The sequence below is a fragment of the Salvelinus namaycush genome, unplaced genomic scaffold (assembly GCF_016432855.1).
Source record: "Salvelinus namaycush isolate Seneca unplaced genomic scaffold, SaNama_1.0 Scaffold668, whole genome shotgun sequence".
In the NCBI taxonomy this organism is placed as follows: domain Eukaryota; kingdom Metazoa; phylum Chordata; class Actinopteri; order Salmoniformes; family Salmonidae; genus Salvelinus; species Salvelinus namaycush.
The window spans coordinates 7,525-23,507 of NW_024061384.1; the positions used below are offsets into that span (position 1 = coordinate 7,525).

Genomic DNA, 15,983 nt, shown 5'->3' on the forward strand with positions numbered 1-15,983 from the left:
TTCACTGTTGCTCCAAGCAGAGGAAACTGCAGTTCTGAAATACATCAAAAAGCGTGAAGACTTCTGCCTGAAGCCCAAACACGCCGCAGCGTACATGTTGGACCCCAAGTATGCTGGCAAGAGCATCCTGTCTGCTGCAGAGATCAACAAGGCCTATGGTGTCATCACTACCGTGTCTCGCCACCTTGGTCTGGATGAGGGCAAGGTTCTTGGCAGTCTGGCGAGGTACACTTCCAAGCAAGGGCTTTGGGATGGGGATGCAATATGGCAGTCGTGCCATCATATCTCATCAGCCACCTGGTGGAAGGGACTTTGTGGATCGGAGGCTCTTTCCCCTGTTGCCTCCATCATCCTCCAAATCCCACCAACATCAGCTGCCTCAGAGCGCAACTGGTCCTTGTTTGGGAACACACACACCAAAGCACGCAACAGGCTGACAAATACAAGGGTTGAAAAATTGGTGGTCATCCGGGCAAATTTGAGGCTATTTGAGCCGACAACTAGCCATCCTCAACAAGGTTGGAAAGAAACAGTGAAGATGAGGCGTCAGTCTGATGTTCAGGAGATGGACATTGAGGAGGTCCAGGGAGAAGACATGGAGTCTGATGTTCAAGAGGTGGACATTGAGGAGGTCCAGGGAGAAGACATGGAGTCTGATGTTCAAGAGGTGGACATTGAGGAGGTCCAGGGAGAAGACATGGAGTCTGATGTTCAAGAGGTGGACATTGAGGAGGTCCAGGGAGAAGACATGGAGTCTGATGTTCAAGAGGTGGACATTGAGGAGGTCCAGGGAGAAGACATGGAGTCTGATGTTCAAGAGGTGGACATTGAGGAGGTCCAGGGAGAAGACGACAACCAAAGCTTTAGTTTCTAGACTATCATTTTATAGATGCATGTTGAAAACGTTTTTGGGCGATGCGATGGATCATTGGGAATCAATATTCCCTTTTCCGGTTCAGTGAAATCATCCCGTGTGAAGAGTCAACTCGTTTAATTAAAGTTCAATTGGTAGGTTTATGTGTCTGTCTCCATATGATATGGTAAATATATCCAATGCAAAAAAAATCTACATTTAAATGGTATTAATATTAATTTGCGTATATTTCCGTTAATTCCCACGGAAAGTTTCCACCTCTGAATATTCCCCAAAATGTGCAACTCTACTCACTATTGAAAATAGGAGAAAGATTGTTCACACAACGCTTCTCCCTGTGTTGGATTTTGGTGATCTTGTTTACATGCATTCAGCAACCTCTGTTTTAAAACCCTTGAACACAGTTTACCATTCAGCAACCTCTGTTTTGAAACCCTTGAACACAGTTTACCATTCAGCAACCTCTGTTTTAAAACCCTTGAACACAGTTTACCATTCAGCAACCTCTGTTTTAAAACCCTTGAACACAGTCTACCATTCAGCAACCTCTGTTTTAAAACCCTTGAACACAGTCTACCATTCAGCAACCTCTGTTTTAAAACCCTTGAACACAGTTTACCATTCAGCAACCTCTGTTTTAAAACCCTTGAACACAGTCTACCATTCAGCAACCTCTGTTTTAAAACCCTTGAACACAGTCTACCATTCAGCAACCTCTGTTTTGAAACCCTTGAACACAGTCTACCATTCAGCAACCTCTGTTTTGAAACCCTTGAACACAGTCTACCATTCAGCAACCTCTGTTTTGAAACCCTTGAACACAGTCTACCATTCAGCAACCTCTGTTTTGAAACCCTTGAACACAGTCTACCATTCAGCAACCTCTGTTTTAAAACCCTTGAACACAGTCTACCATTCAGCAACCTCTGTTTTAAAACCCTTGAACACAGTCTACCATTCAGCAACCTCTGTTTTAAAACCCTTGAACACAGTCTACCATTCAGCAACCTCTGTTTTAAAACCCTTGAACACAGTCTACCATTCAGCAACCTCTGTTTTAAAACCCTTGAACACAGTCTACCATTCAGCAACCTCTGTTTTGAAACCCTTGAACACAGTTTACCATTCAGCAACCTCTGTTTTGAAACCCTTGAACACAGTCTACCATTCAGCAACCTCTGTTTTAAAACCCTTGAACACAGTCTACCATTCAGCAACCTCTGTTTTAAAACCCTTGAACACAGTCTACCATTCAGCAACCTCTGTTTTGAAACCCTTGAACACAGTCTACCATTCAGCAACCTCTGTTTTAAAACCCTTGAACACAGTCTACCATTCCGCAACCTCTGTTTTGAAACCCTTGAACACAGTCTACCATTCAGCAACCTCTGTTTTGAAACCCTTGAACACAGTCTACCATTCAGCAACCTCTGTTTTGAAACCCTTGAACACAGTCTACCATTCAGCAACCTCTGTTTTGAAACCCTTGAACACAGTCTACCATTCCGCAATACGTTGTATCACAGGGGACCATTTTAGGACTCATCATTGTAGTCTGTATAAAATATGGGATGGACCTGTCTGTCTGTAAGAAGAGAGCTGCTTTCTCTTGTATTTATTTACAAAGCAATGACAGAACCTCCCTCCATGTGTAACATCATTCATTAAGATAATAATCATAAGTTACCAACCCCGTTCTCAGGAATGGATAACACTACAGATCCCTTCAGTCTGTTCCACAAACTAGTGTCATGAAAACAAGAGTTCACTGCAGTTAGATGTGCTGGTGCCACAGGCAGGTCGTATTATTGGTTGAGCACCTCTATGTAGTTGAATGGGATTGCTTCTATTAAATACTTTATTTGGGTTTATATTGTTTTATACACGTGTGTGTTTTATTATTCTTTATATTGTAATGTATACAGGGCTATCTTGTAAAATATTTGTTTAATCTCAATGTGACTCCCTGTTTAAATAAAGGTTAAATCAAATAAAAAAAAGAGTAGTGGTTCTGAATGAGATTAGAGACCATTTCCCCCTTGACTGCCACTGTCCCTAACCATCCTCTGATTCTGACTTTTAACACTCTCCTGCATTAGGAGCTCATGGACTCTCAGCAGGAAGCTGCATCCTGACCTCTAACCCTCTCCCTCTCGTCCTGCAGCAGGAGCTGGTGGACTCTCTCAGCAGGAAGCTGCATCCTAACCTCTGACCTCTAACCCTCTCCCTCTCGTCCTGCAGCAGGAGCTGGTGGACTCTCTCAGCAGGAAGCTGCATCCTAACCTCTGACCTCTAACCCTCTCCCTCTCGTCCTGCAGCAGGAGCTGGTGGACTCTCTCAGCAGGAAGCTGCATCCTAACCTCTGACCTCTAACCCTCTCCCTCTCGTCCTGCAGCAGGAGCTGGTGGACTCTCTCAGCAGGAAGCTGCATCCTAACCTCTGACCTCTAACCCTCTCCCTCTCGTCCTGCAGCAGGAGCTGGTGGACTCTCTCAGCAGGAAGCTGCATCCTGACCTCTGACCTCTAACCCTCTCCCTCTCGTCCTGCAGCAGGAGCTGGTGGACTCTCTCAGCAGGAAGCTGCATCCTGACCTCTGACCTCTAACCCTCTCCCTCTCGTCCTGCAGCAGGAGCTGGTGGACTCTCTCAGCAGGAAGCTGCATCCTAACCTCTGACCTCTAACCCTCTCCCTCTCGTCCTGCAGCAGGAGGTGGTGGACTCTCTCAGCAGGAAGCTGCATCCTAACCTCTGACCTCTAACCCTCTCCCTCTCGTCCTGCAGCAGGAGCTGGTGGACTCTCTCAGCAGGAAGCTGCAGGTGCTGCGTGAGGCCAGAGAGAGTCTCCAGGAGGACGTCCATGATAACAACGCCCTAGGAGAGGAGGTGGAGGCCACGGTGCAGCAGGTCTGTACGCCAAACCAGCTGGACAAGTTCAGGATGTTCATAGGAGACCTGGACAAGGTGGTCAGCCTGCTGCTGTCCCTGTCCGGACGCCTGGCCAGAGTGGAGAACGCCCTCAACAGCCTGGAGGAGGGTACATCACCTGAGGAGAGGGTGAGTTAGAGTTGGGGAGAGAAGAGGAGAGGGTGGGTTAGAGTTGGGGAGGGGAGAGGTGAGGGGGAGGAAATGATGAGTTAGAGTTGAGGAGGGTGAGTAATTTGGGAGGAGAGGAGAGCTGGGGAGGGGAGAGGGTGGGTTAGAGTTGGAGAGGGTGGGTTAGAAGTGGAGAGGGTGGGTTAGGAGAGGGTGGGTTAGAAGTGGGGAGGGTGGGTTAGAGTTGGAGAGGGTGGGTTAGAAGTGGAGAGGGTGGGTTAGGAGAGGGTGGGTTAGAAGTGGGGAGGAGAGGAGAGCTGGGGAGGGGAGAGGGTGGGTTAGAGTTGGAGAGGGTGGGTTAGGAGAGGGTGGGTTAGAAGTGGAGAGGGTGGGTTAGAGTTGGAGAGGGTGGGTTAGAGTTGGAGAGGGTGGGTTAGAAGTGGAGAGGGTGGGTTAGGAGAGGGTGGGTTAGAAGTGGGGAGGAGAGGAGAGCTGGGGAGGGGAGAGGGTGGGTTAGAGTTGGAGAGGGTGGGTTAGGAGAGGGTGGGTTAGAAGTGGGGAGGAGAGGAGAGCTGGGGAGGGGAGGGTGGGTTAGGAGAGGGTGGGTTAGAAGTGGGGAGGAGAGGAGAGCTGGGGAGGGGAGAGGGTGGGTTAGAGTTGGAGAGGGTGGGTTAGAAGTGGAGAGGGTGGGTTAGGAGAGGGGAGGGGAGGGTGGGTTAGAGTTGGAGAGGGTGGGTTAGAAGTGGGGAGAGGAGGGTGGGTTAGAAGTGGGGAGGAGAGGGTGGGTTAGGAGAGGGTGGGTTAGAAGTGGGGAGGAGAGGAGAGCTGGGGAGGGGAGAGGGTGGGTTAGAGTTGGAGAGGGTGGGTTAGAAGTGGGGAGCGGAGGGTGGGTTAGGAGAGGGTGGGTTAGAAGTGGGGAGGGGAGGGTGGGTTAGGAGAGGGTGGGTTAGAAGTGGGGAGGAGAGGGTGGGTTAGGAGAGGGTGGGTTAGAAGTGGGGAGGAGAGGGTGGGTTAGAAGTGGGGAGGAGAGGGTGGGTTAGGAGAGGGTGGGTTAGAAGTGTGTTAGGAGAGGGTGGGTTAGAAGTGGGGAGGAGAGGGTGGGTTAGAAGTGGGGAGGAGAGGGTGGGTTAGGAGAGGGTGGGTTAGAAGTGGGTTAGGAGAGGGTGGGTTAGAAGTGGGGAGGAGAGGAGAGCTGGGGAGGGGAGAGGGTGGGTTAGAGTTGGAGAGGGTGGGTTAGAAGTGGGGAGCGGAGGGTGGGTTAGAAGTGGGGAGGAGAGGAGAGCTGGGGAGGGGAGAGGGTGGGTTAGAGTTGGAGAGGGTGGGTTAGAAGTGGAGAGGGTGGGTTAGAAGTGGGGAGCGGAGGGTGGGTTAGGAGAGGGTGGGTTAGAAGTGGGGAGGAGAGGAGAGCTGGGGAGGGGAGAGGGTGGGTTAGAGTTGGAGAGGGTGGGTTAGAGTTGGAGAGGGTGGGTTAGAAGTGGGGAGCGGAGGGTGGGTTAGGAGAGGGTGGGTTAGAAGTGGGGAGGGGAGGGTGGGTTAGAAGTGGGGAGGAGAGGGTGGGTTAGAAGTGGGTTAGGAGAGGGTGGGTTAGAAGTGGAGAGGAGAGCTGGGGAGGGGAGAGGGTGGGTTAGAGTTGGAGAGGGTGGGTTAGAAGTGGGGAGGAGAGGGTGGGTTAGGAGAGGGTGGGTTAGAAGTGGGGAGGAGAGGGTGGGTTAGGAGAGGGTGGGTTAGAAGTGGGGAGGAGAGGAGAGCTGGGGAGGGGAGAGGGTGGGTTAGAGTTGGAGAGGGTGGGTTAGAAGTGGGGAGGAGAGGGTGGGTTAGAAGTGGGGAGGAGAGGGTGGGTTAGGAGAGGGTGGGTTAGAAGTGGGGAGGAGAGGGTGGGTTAGGAGAGGGTGGGTTTCCACTTCACAATAACAGCACTTACAGTTGACCGGGGCAGCTCTAGCAGGGCAGAAATTTGAAAACTGACTTGTTGGAAAGGTGTCATCCTGTGACGGTGCCACGTTGAAAGTCACTGAGCTCTTCATTCAGTAAGGCCATTCTACTGCCAATGTTTGTCTATGGAGAAGGAATGGCTGTGTGCCCGATTTGATACACTTGTCAGCAATGGGTGTGGCTGAAATAGCAGAATCCACTCATTTGAAGGGGTGTCCATATACTTTTGTATATATATAGTGTACATGTTATCTCCCCTCCCAGCTCTACTCCATTAACAGATACATGTTATCTCCCCTCCCAGCTCTACTCCATTAACAGATACATGTTATCTCCCCTCCCAGCTCTACTTCATTAACAGATACATGTTATCTCCCCTCCCAGCTCTACTCCATTAACAGATACATGTTATCTCCCCTCCCAGCTCTACTCCATTAACAGATACATGTTATCTCCCCTCCCAGCTCTACTCCATTAACAGATACATGTTATCTCCCCTCCCAGCTCTACTCCATTAACAGATACATGTTATCTCCCCTCCCAGCTCTACTTCATTAACAGATACATGTTATCTCCCCTCCCAGCTCTACTCCATTAACAGATACATGTTATCTCCCCTCCCAGCTCTACTCCATTAACAGATACATGTTATCTCCCCTCCCAGCTCTACTTCATTAACAGATACATGTTATCTCCCCTCCCAGCTCTACTCCATTAACAGATACATGTTATCTCCCCTCCCAGCTCTACTCCATTAACAGATACATGTTATCTCCCCTCCCAGCTCTACTCCATTAACAGATACATGTTATCTCCCCTCCCAGCTCTACTCCATTAACAGATACATGTTATCTCCCCTCCCAGCTCTACTCCATTAACAGATACATGTTATCTCCCCTCCCAGCTCTACTCCATTAACAGATACATGTTATCTCCCCTCCCAGCTCTACTCCATTAACAGATACATGTTATCTCCCCTCCCAGCTCTACTCCATTAACAGATACATGTTATCTCCCCTCCCAGCTCTACTCCATTAACAGATACATGTTATCTCCCCTCCCAGCTCTACTCCATTAACAGATACATGTTATCTCCCCTCCCAGCTCTACTCCATTAACAGATACATGTTATCTCCCCTCCCAGCTCTACTCCATTAACAGATACATGTTATCTCCCCTCCCAGCTCTACTCCATTAACAGATACATGTTATCTCCCCTCCCAGCTCTACTCCATTAACAGATACATGTTATCTCCCCTCCCAGCTCTACTCCATTAACAGATACATGTTATCTCCCCTCCCAGCTCTACTCCATTAACAGATACATGTTATCTCCCCTCCCAGCTCTACTCCATTAACAGATACATGTTATCTCCCCTCCCAGCTCTACTTCATTAACAGATACATGGTATCTCCCCTCCCAGCTCTACTCCATTAACAGATACATGTTATCTCCCCTCCCAGCTCTACTCCATTAACAGATACATGTTATCTCCCCTCCCAGCTCTATTCCATTAACAGATACATGTTATCTCCCCTCCCAGCTCTACTCCATTAACAGATACATGTTATCTCCCCTCCCAGCTCTACTTCATTAACAGATACATGTTATCTCCCCTCCCAGCTCTACTCCATTAACAGATACATGTTATCTCCCCTCCCAGCTCTACTTCATTAACAGATACATGTTATCTCCCCTCCCAGCTCTACTCCATTAACAGATACATGTTATCTCCCCTCCCAGCTCTACTCCATTAACAGATACATGTTATCTCCCCTCCCAGCTCTACTTCATTAACAGATACATGTTATCTCCCCTCCCAGCTCTACTCCATTAACATATACATGTTATCTCCCCTCCCAGCTCTACTTCATTAACAGATACATGTTATCTCCCCTCCCAGCTCTACTCCATTAACAGATACATGTTATCTCCCCTCCCAGCTCTACTCCATTAACAGATACATGTTATCTCCCCTCCCAGCTCTACTCCATTAACAGATACATGTTATCTCCCCTCCCAGCTCTACTCCATTAACAGATACATGTTATCTCCCCTCCCAGCTCTACTCCATTAACAGATACATGTTATCTCCCCTCCCAGCTCTACTTCATTAACAGATACATGTTATCTCCCCTCCCAGCTCTACTCCATTAACAGATACATGTTATCTCCCCTCCCAGCTCTACTCCATTAACAGATACATGTTATCTCCCCTCCCAGCTCTACTCCATTAACAGATACATGTTATCTCCCCTCCCAGCTCTACTCCATTAACAGATACATGTTATCTCCCCTCCCAGCTCTACTCCATTAACAGATACATGTTATCTCCCCTCCCAGCTCTACTCCATTAACAGATACATGTTATCTCCCCTCCCAGCTCTACTTCATTAACAGATACATGTTATCTCCCCTCCCAGCTCTACTTCATTAACAGATACATGTTATCTCCCCTCCCAGCTCTACTTCATTAACAGATACATGTTATCTCCCCTCCCAGCTCTACTTCATTAACAGATACATGTTATCTCCCCTCCCAGCTCTACTCCATTAACAGATACATGTTATCTCCCCTCCCAGCTCTACTCCATTAACAGATACATGTTATCTCCCCTCCCAGCTCTACTTCATTAACAGATACATGTTATGCCCACCCTCCCTTCCACAGAGAACCCTGACAGACAAGAGGAAGCTGTTGATCCAGCAGCATGAGGATGCCAAGGAGCTGAAGGAGAACCTGGACCGCCGGGAGAGAGTGGTCTACAACATCCTGGCCTCCTACCTCCCAGAGGAGAGCCTGACCGACTACCAACACTTTGTCAAGATGAAGTCTGCCCTCATTATTGAGCAGCGCAAACTAGAGGACAAGATTAAACTGGGAGAGGAGCAGCTCAAGTGTCTAATGGACAGCCTGCCGCTAGAGCAGAGGATGAGCCTGTAACCCCTGACCCCTGGATCAGAGAATGGCCCTGTGAGGGCGACACTGGGATCCAAACGCACATGACTTCTCAAACTGTGTATAATGGACCTGACCACTCTGGCCTCACTGCAGTGGAACCCCATGGCCACTAAGGGGCAGCAGAGATTAGCAGAGAGGAGCAGCCGTACCCCACTAGATGGCAGCAAAGCTCCAGACTGGAGGGGTTGTAATGTTTAGCTGTATCTCAACACTGATCTGAGTCTAATGGAGCCCTACCAGAACACATGGCAGATCATATATATACACAAAAAAAGTTAAATAAAGGTTAAATAAATAAACAAATTAAAATAAACGCAACATGAAACAATTTCAATGATTTTACTGAGTTACAATTCATATAAGGAAATCAGTCAATTGAAATAAATTCATTACATCAGAATCTATGGATTTCACATGACTGGGCATGGGCACAGCCAAGGTTGGGCATGGGAGGGCATAGGCCCACCCACTGGGGAGCCAGGCCTAGCCAATCATAATTAGTTTTCCCCCACAAAAGGGCTTTATTACAGGCAGAAATACTCTTCAGTTTCATCTGCTGTCTGGGTGGCTGGTCTCAGACAATCCCGCAGGTGAAAAAGCCGGATGTGGAGGTCCTAAACTGGTTATACGTGGTCTGCGGTTGTGAGGCCGGTTGGACGCACTGCAGCATAGTAGAGAAATTAACATTAAATTATCTGGCAACAGCTCTGGTGGACATTCCTGCAGTCAGCATAACAATTGCTCCCTCAAAACGTGAGACGTCTGTGGCCTTGTGTTGTGTGACGACAACTGCAGATTTAGAGTGGCCTTTTTGTCCCCAGCACAAGGTGCACATGCGTAATGATCATGCTGTTTAATCAGCTCCTTGATATGCCACACCTGTCAGGTGGATGGATTATCTTGGCAAAGGAGAAATGCTCACTAACAGGGATGTAAACACATCAACACAAAATGAGAGAAATACACTTTTTCTGCATATGGAACATTTCTGGGATCTTTTTATTTCAGAAACATGGGATCAACACTTTACATGTTGCGTTTATGTTCATATATATATATATATATACGGTGCATTTGGGCGGTGCACAATTGTCCCAGCGTCGTTTGGCCGTCATTGTAATTAAGTTAAAGGTTCAATTAAAAATACAAAATAGAAATTCCGAATGCGTTCTGACTTTGTCCACAGTTTGTTACGTTATAGCCTTCTTCTAAAATGGATTAACATAAGTATTCAGACCCTTTACTCAGTACTTTGTTGTAGCACCTCTGGCAGCGATTACAGCCTTCTTCTAAAATGGATTAAATCGTTTTTTCACCTCATCAATCTACACATAATACCCCATAATGACATCACAATACCCCATAATGGCAAAAACATTTTTTTTGAAATGTTTGCAAATGTATAAAAAAAAAAGTACTGAAATTTTACATTTACATAAGTATTCAGACCCTTTACTCAGTACTTTGTTGAAGCACCTTTGGCAGCGATTACAGCCTTGAGTCTTCTTGGGTATGACGCTACAAGCTTGGCACACCTGTATTTGGGGAGTTTCTCCCGTTCTTCTCTGCAGATCCTCTCAAGCTCTGTCAGGTTGGATGGGGAGCGTTGCTGCACACCTATTTTCAGGTCTCCAGAGATGTTCGATCGGGTTCAAGTCTGGGCTCTGGCTGGGCCACTTAAGCACATTCAAAGACTTGTACCGAAGCCACTCCTGCGTTGTCTTGGCTGTGTGCTTAGGGTCGTTGTCCTGTTGGAAGGTGAACCTTCGCCCCAGTCTGAGGTCCTGAGTGCTCTGGAGCAGGTTTTCATCAAGGATCTCTCTGTACTTTGCTCCATCCATCTTTCCCTCGATCCTGACTAGTCTTCCAGTCCCTGCCGCTGAAAAACACCACTACAGCATGATGCTGCCACCACCATGCTTCACCTTAGGGATGGTGACAAATTTCCTCCAGACGTGACGCTTGGCATTCAGGCAAAAGAGTTCAACCTTGGTTTCATCAGACCAGAGAATCTTGTTTCTCATGGTCAGAGTCCTTTAGGTGCCTCTTGGCAACCTCCAAGCGGGCTGTCGTGCCTTTTACTGAGGTGTGGCTTCTGTCTGGCTACTCTACCATAAAGGCCTGATTTATGGAGTGCTGCAGAGAAGGTTGTCCTTCTGGAAGGTTCTCCCATCTCCACAGAGGAACTCTGGAGCTCTGTCAGAGTGACCATCGGGTTCTTGGTCACCTCCCTGACCAAGGCCCTTCTCCCCCGATTGCTCAGTTTGGCCGTTCTGCCAGCTCTAGGAAGAGTCTTGGTGGTTCCAAACTTCTTCCATTTAAGAATGATGGAGGCCACTGTGTTCTTGGGGACCTTCAGTGCTCCAGAAATGTTTTGGTACCCTTCCCCCGATCTGTGCCTCCACACAATCCTGTCTCGGAGCTCTACGGACAATTCCTTCAACCTCCTGGCTTTGTTTTTGCTCTGACATGCGCTGTCAACTGTGGGACCTTTATATAGACAGGTGTGTGCTTTTCCAAATCATGTCCAATTAATTGAATTTACCACAGGGGGAGTCCATTCAAGTTGTAGAAACACCTCAAGGACGATCAATGGAAACAGGATGCACCTGAGCTCAATTTCGAGTCTCATAGCAAAGGGTCTGAATACTTTCTAAAAACCTGTTTTTGCTTTGTCATTATGGGTTATTGTGATGTCATTATGGGGTATTGTGATGTCATTATGGGTTATTGTGTGTAGATTGAGGATTTTGTTTTATTTAATCAATTTTAGAACAACGTAACAAAATGTGGAAAAAGGGAAGGGCCTGAATACTTTCCGAATGCACTCTGTGTGTGTATATATACATACTGTATATACAATACCAGTCAAAAGTTTGGACACACCTACTCATTCCAGGGTTTTTCTTTATTTTACTATTTTCTACATTGGAGAATAATAGTGAAGACATCAACACTATGAAATAACACATATGGAATCATGTAGTAACCAAAAAAGTGTTAAACAAATCAACATTTATTTTATATTTGAGATTCTTCAAAGTAGCCACCCTTTGCCTTGATGAGGCTTTGCACACTCATGGCATTCTCTCAACCAGTTTCACGAGGTAGTCACCTGGAATGCATTTCAATTAACAGGTGAGCCTTGTTAAAAGTACATTTGTGGAATTTCTTTCCTTCTTAATGCACTTGAACCAATCAGTTGTGTTGTGACAAGGTAGGGTTGGTATACAGGAGATAGCCCTATTTGGTAAAAGACCAAGTCCATATTATGGCAAGAACAGCTCAAATAAGTAAAGAGAAATGACAGTCCATCATTACTTTAAGACATGAAGGTCAGTCAATCAAGAACTTTGAAAGTTTCTTCAAGTGCAGTCGCAAAAACCATCAGCTTTATGATGAAACTGGCTCTCATGAGGACCGCCACAGGAAAGGAAGACCCAGAGTTACCTCTGCTGCAGAGGATAAGTTCATTAGAGTTAACTGCACCTCAGATTGCAGCCCAAATAAATGCTTCACAGAATTAAAGTAACAGACACATCTCAACATCAACTGTTTGATGGAGACTGAGTGAATCAGGCCTTCATGGTCCATTTGCTGCAAAGAAACTACTACTAAAGGACACCAAAAAGAAGAAGAGACTTGGTTGGGCCAAGAAACACGAGCAATGCACATTAGACCGGTGAAAATCTGTCCTTTGGTCTGATGAGTTCTAATTTGAGATTTTTGGTTCCAACCGCTGTGTCTTTGTGAGATGATGAGTAGGTGAACGGATGATCTCTGCATGTGTGGTTCCCACACATGCAGTTACACAGAGTTACACATGGAATAAACAAACCTACAGTCAATAATACAATAGAAAAAGTCTATATACAGTGTGTCCAAATGAGGTAAGATAAGGGAGGTAAGGCAATAAATAGGCCATAGTGGCGAAATAATTACAATATAGAAATTAAACACTGGAGTGATAGATGTGCAGAAGATGAATGTGCAAGTAGAGATACTGGGGTGCAAAGGAGCAAAAATAAATAAATAACAGTATGGGGATGAGGTAGTTGGATGGGCTATTTAGAGATGGGCTATGTACAGGTGCAGTGATCTGTGAGCTGCTCTGACAGCTGGTGCTTAAAGCTAGTGAGGGAGATATGAGTCTCCAGCTTCAGTGATTTTTGCAGTTCGTTCCAGTCATTGGCAGCAGAGAACTGGAAGGAAAGGCGGCCAAAGTAAGAATTGGCTTTGGGGATGACCAGTGAGATATACCTGCTGGAGCGCGTGCTACGGTGGGTGATGCTATGGTCACCAGTGAGCTGAGATAAGGCGGGGCTTTACCTAGCAAAGACGTATAGATGACCTGGAGCCAGTGGGTTTGGCGACGAATATGGAGCGAGGGCCAGCCAACGAGAGCATACAGGTCGCAGTGGTGGGTAGTATATGGGGCTTTGGTGACAAAACGGATGGCACTGTGATCAAGGCAAAGGGTGGCTACTTTGAAGAATCTCAAATATATTTTGATATGTTTTTTGGTTACTACATTATTCCACATGTGTTACTTCATAGTTTTGATGTCTTCACTGTTATTCTACAATGTAGAAAATAGTAAAATAAAGAAAAATCCTGGAATGAGTAGGTGTCCAAACTGTTGACTGGTACTGTGTGTGTGTGTGTGTGTGTGTGTGTGTGTGTGTGTGTGTGTGTGTGTGTGTGTGTGTGTGTGTGTGTGTGTGTGTGTGTGTGTGTGTGTGTGTGTGAGCACATTTATTTTACACAGGCCTGTACTACCATGATGTCACAGTCTGGGATAAACCACCTCCTATAGACTACTGAGAGTCTGTTCCCATGGCACCATCAACCACTGTGTATTATGTTCAATAATCATTTAGTAATTTATTGTAGCGTTTTGATTATGTACAGAGGAGTAGAGTAGAAGTGTTTTATTCTCAACTGATTTTAGTTTGTCTTTAGTCAATAATGCATTTATCAACTACGCTTTATACCTCCACTTTGCAAAGCGCAATATTTAATTAACATGACTGTAATTATATTATCCTATTCATGTCAAATAATCCAAAAGACTGGCCTGATATTTCAGTGGAAAAAGGGTGTTTCTCTTTTTTTAAACTGGCAGCCTTTTGATCTGATGTTGTTTTGTAAAACTAGCAGCCTTTTGATCTGATGTTGTTTTGTAAAACTAGCAGCCTTTTGATGTGATGTTGTTTTGTAAAACTAGCAGCCTTTTGATCTGATGTTGTTTTGTAAAACTAGCAGCCTGTTGTTTTGTAAAACTAGCAGCCTTGTGATGTTTCATGCTGTTTCCTCATCTAGATTCTCTGTCCTGTTTTCTATTGAGAAGCATTAAGCTTATTGACACCATGTGAAGGCAGAGTTGCATCACTGTATAAGGAATCAATGGTTAAATGGTTCCTGCTATATTCAAGGAGCACTTTGTTCAACAATGATAAAGACAGATTTAGCAAGAACTAGTCCACATCTGATGTGGCTGAGACGTCCTTTACTCGTCTGTAGTAGTTCATCAGGTGCTGCTGTTTTATTAAGTGACCATTACTTCCTGCTTCTACCTCGCAAGGTTTGAAGGAGTGTGATATAAAGGACAGCATAGCCAGGATCAGGGTTCAGGGCATTTCCCAAAGGTAAAGTAAATGAGTGTTACATCGCTCTATACACACCGCTACACTTTCTCTCAGATGTGCTGCTTTATGTCACATAAACAGGCTGCTGAGCGTGGGTGTGTGTGGGGTGTCATCAACACATTCTCCAGTGTAATATTTAACCCTCCACTGATCATGTTAATAACAGGGAAGACATCACATCAAGCTTAATGTACAGTGCATTCGGAAAGTATTCAGACCCCTTCACTTTTTCACATGAATTGCGTTACAGCCTTATTCTAAAATGGATTAAATCATTTTTACCCCTCATCAATCTACAAACAATACCCCAAAATGACAAAGCGAACAGTAAAAAAAAAAAAAAAGTATTAATAATTTAAAAAAACGAAATACCTTATTTCGGCACACACCTGTCTATGTAAGATCTGGGGAAGGGTACCAGAAAATGTCTGGAGCATTGAAGGCCCCCAAGAACACAGTGACCTCCATCATTCTTAAATGGAAGAAGTTTGGAACCACCAAGACTCTTCCTAGAGCTGGCAGAACGGCCAAACTGAGCAATCAGGGGAGGAGGACCTTGGTCAGGGAGGTGACAAAGAACATGATGATCACTCTGACGGAGCTCTAGAGTTCCTCTGTGGAGATGGGAGAACCGTCCAGAAGGACAACCATCTCTGCAGCACTCCACCAATCAGGCCTTTATGGTAGAGTGGCCAGACGGAAGCCACTCCTCTGTATTTTTTTATTTGTAATGTATCCCCATTAGTTCCTGCCAAGGCAGCAGCTACTCTTCCTGGGGTTTATTATGGATCCCCATTAGTTCCTGCCAGGGCAGCAGCTACTCTTCCTGGGGTTTATTATGGATCCCCATTACTTCCTGTCAAGGCAGCAGCTACTCTTCCTGGGGTTTATTATGGATCCCCATTAGTTCCTGCCAAGGCAGCAGCTGCTCTTCCTGTGGTTTATTATGGATCCCCATTAGTTCCTGCCAAGGCAGCAGCTACTCTTCCTGGGGTTTATTATGGATCCCCATTAGTTCCTGCCAGGGCAGCAGCTACTCTTCCTGGGGTTTATTATGGATCCCCATTACTTCCTGTCAAGGCAGCAGCTACTCTTCCTGGGGTTTATTATGGATCCCCATTAGTTCCTGTCAAGGCAGAAGCTACTCTTCCTGGGGTTTATTATGGATCCCCATTAGTTCCTGTCAAGGCAGCAGCTACTCATCCTGGGGTTTATTATGGATCCCCATTAGTTCCTGCCAAGGCAGCAGCTACTCTTCCTGGGGTTTATTATGGATCCCCATTAGTTCCTGCCAGGGCAGCAGCTACTCTTCCTGGGGTTTATTATGGATCCCCATTACTTCCTGTCAAGGCAGCAGCTACTCTTCCTGGGGTTTATTATGGATCCCCATTAGTTCCTGCCAAGGCAGCAGCTACTCTTCCTGGGGTTTATTATGGATCCCCATTAGTTCCTGCCAGGGCAGCAGCTACTCTTCCTGGGGTTTATTATGGATCCCCATTACTTCCTGTCAAGGCAGCAGCTACTCTTCCTGGGG

The 15,983-nt window shown here is 46.3% G+C and overlaps 1 protein-coding gene across 1 annotated transcript; it reads left to right on the top strand.

Moving 5' to 3' along the window:
- Positions 1-3,618: 3,618 nt before the first annotated feature.
- LOC120042386 (protein Shroom2-like) lies at positions 3,619-9,339 on the top strand (the record flags this gene model as incomplete). Its single annotated transcript, XM_038987224.1, has 2 exons — positions 3,619-3,927; positions 8,511-9,339. Coding segments are annotated over 2 exons (582 nt in total), but the record flags the coding sequence as incomplete, so codon positions are not given.
- Between the last annotated feature and the right edge of the window lie 6,644 nt (positions 9,340-15,983).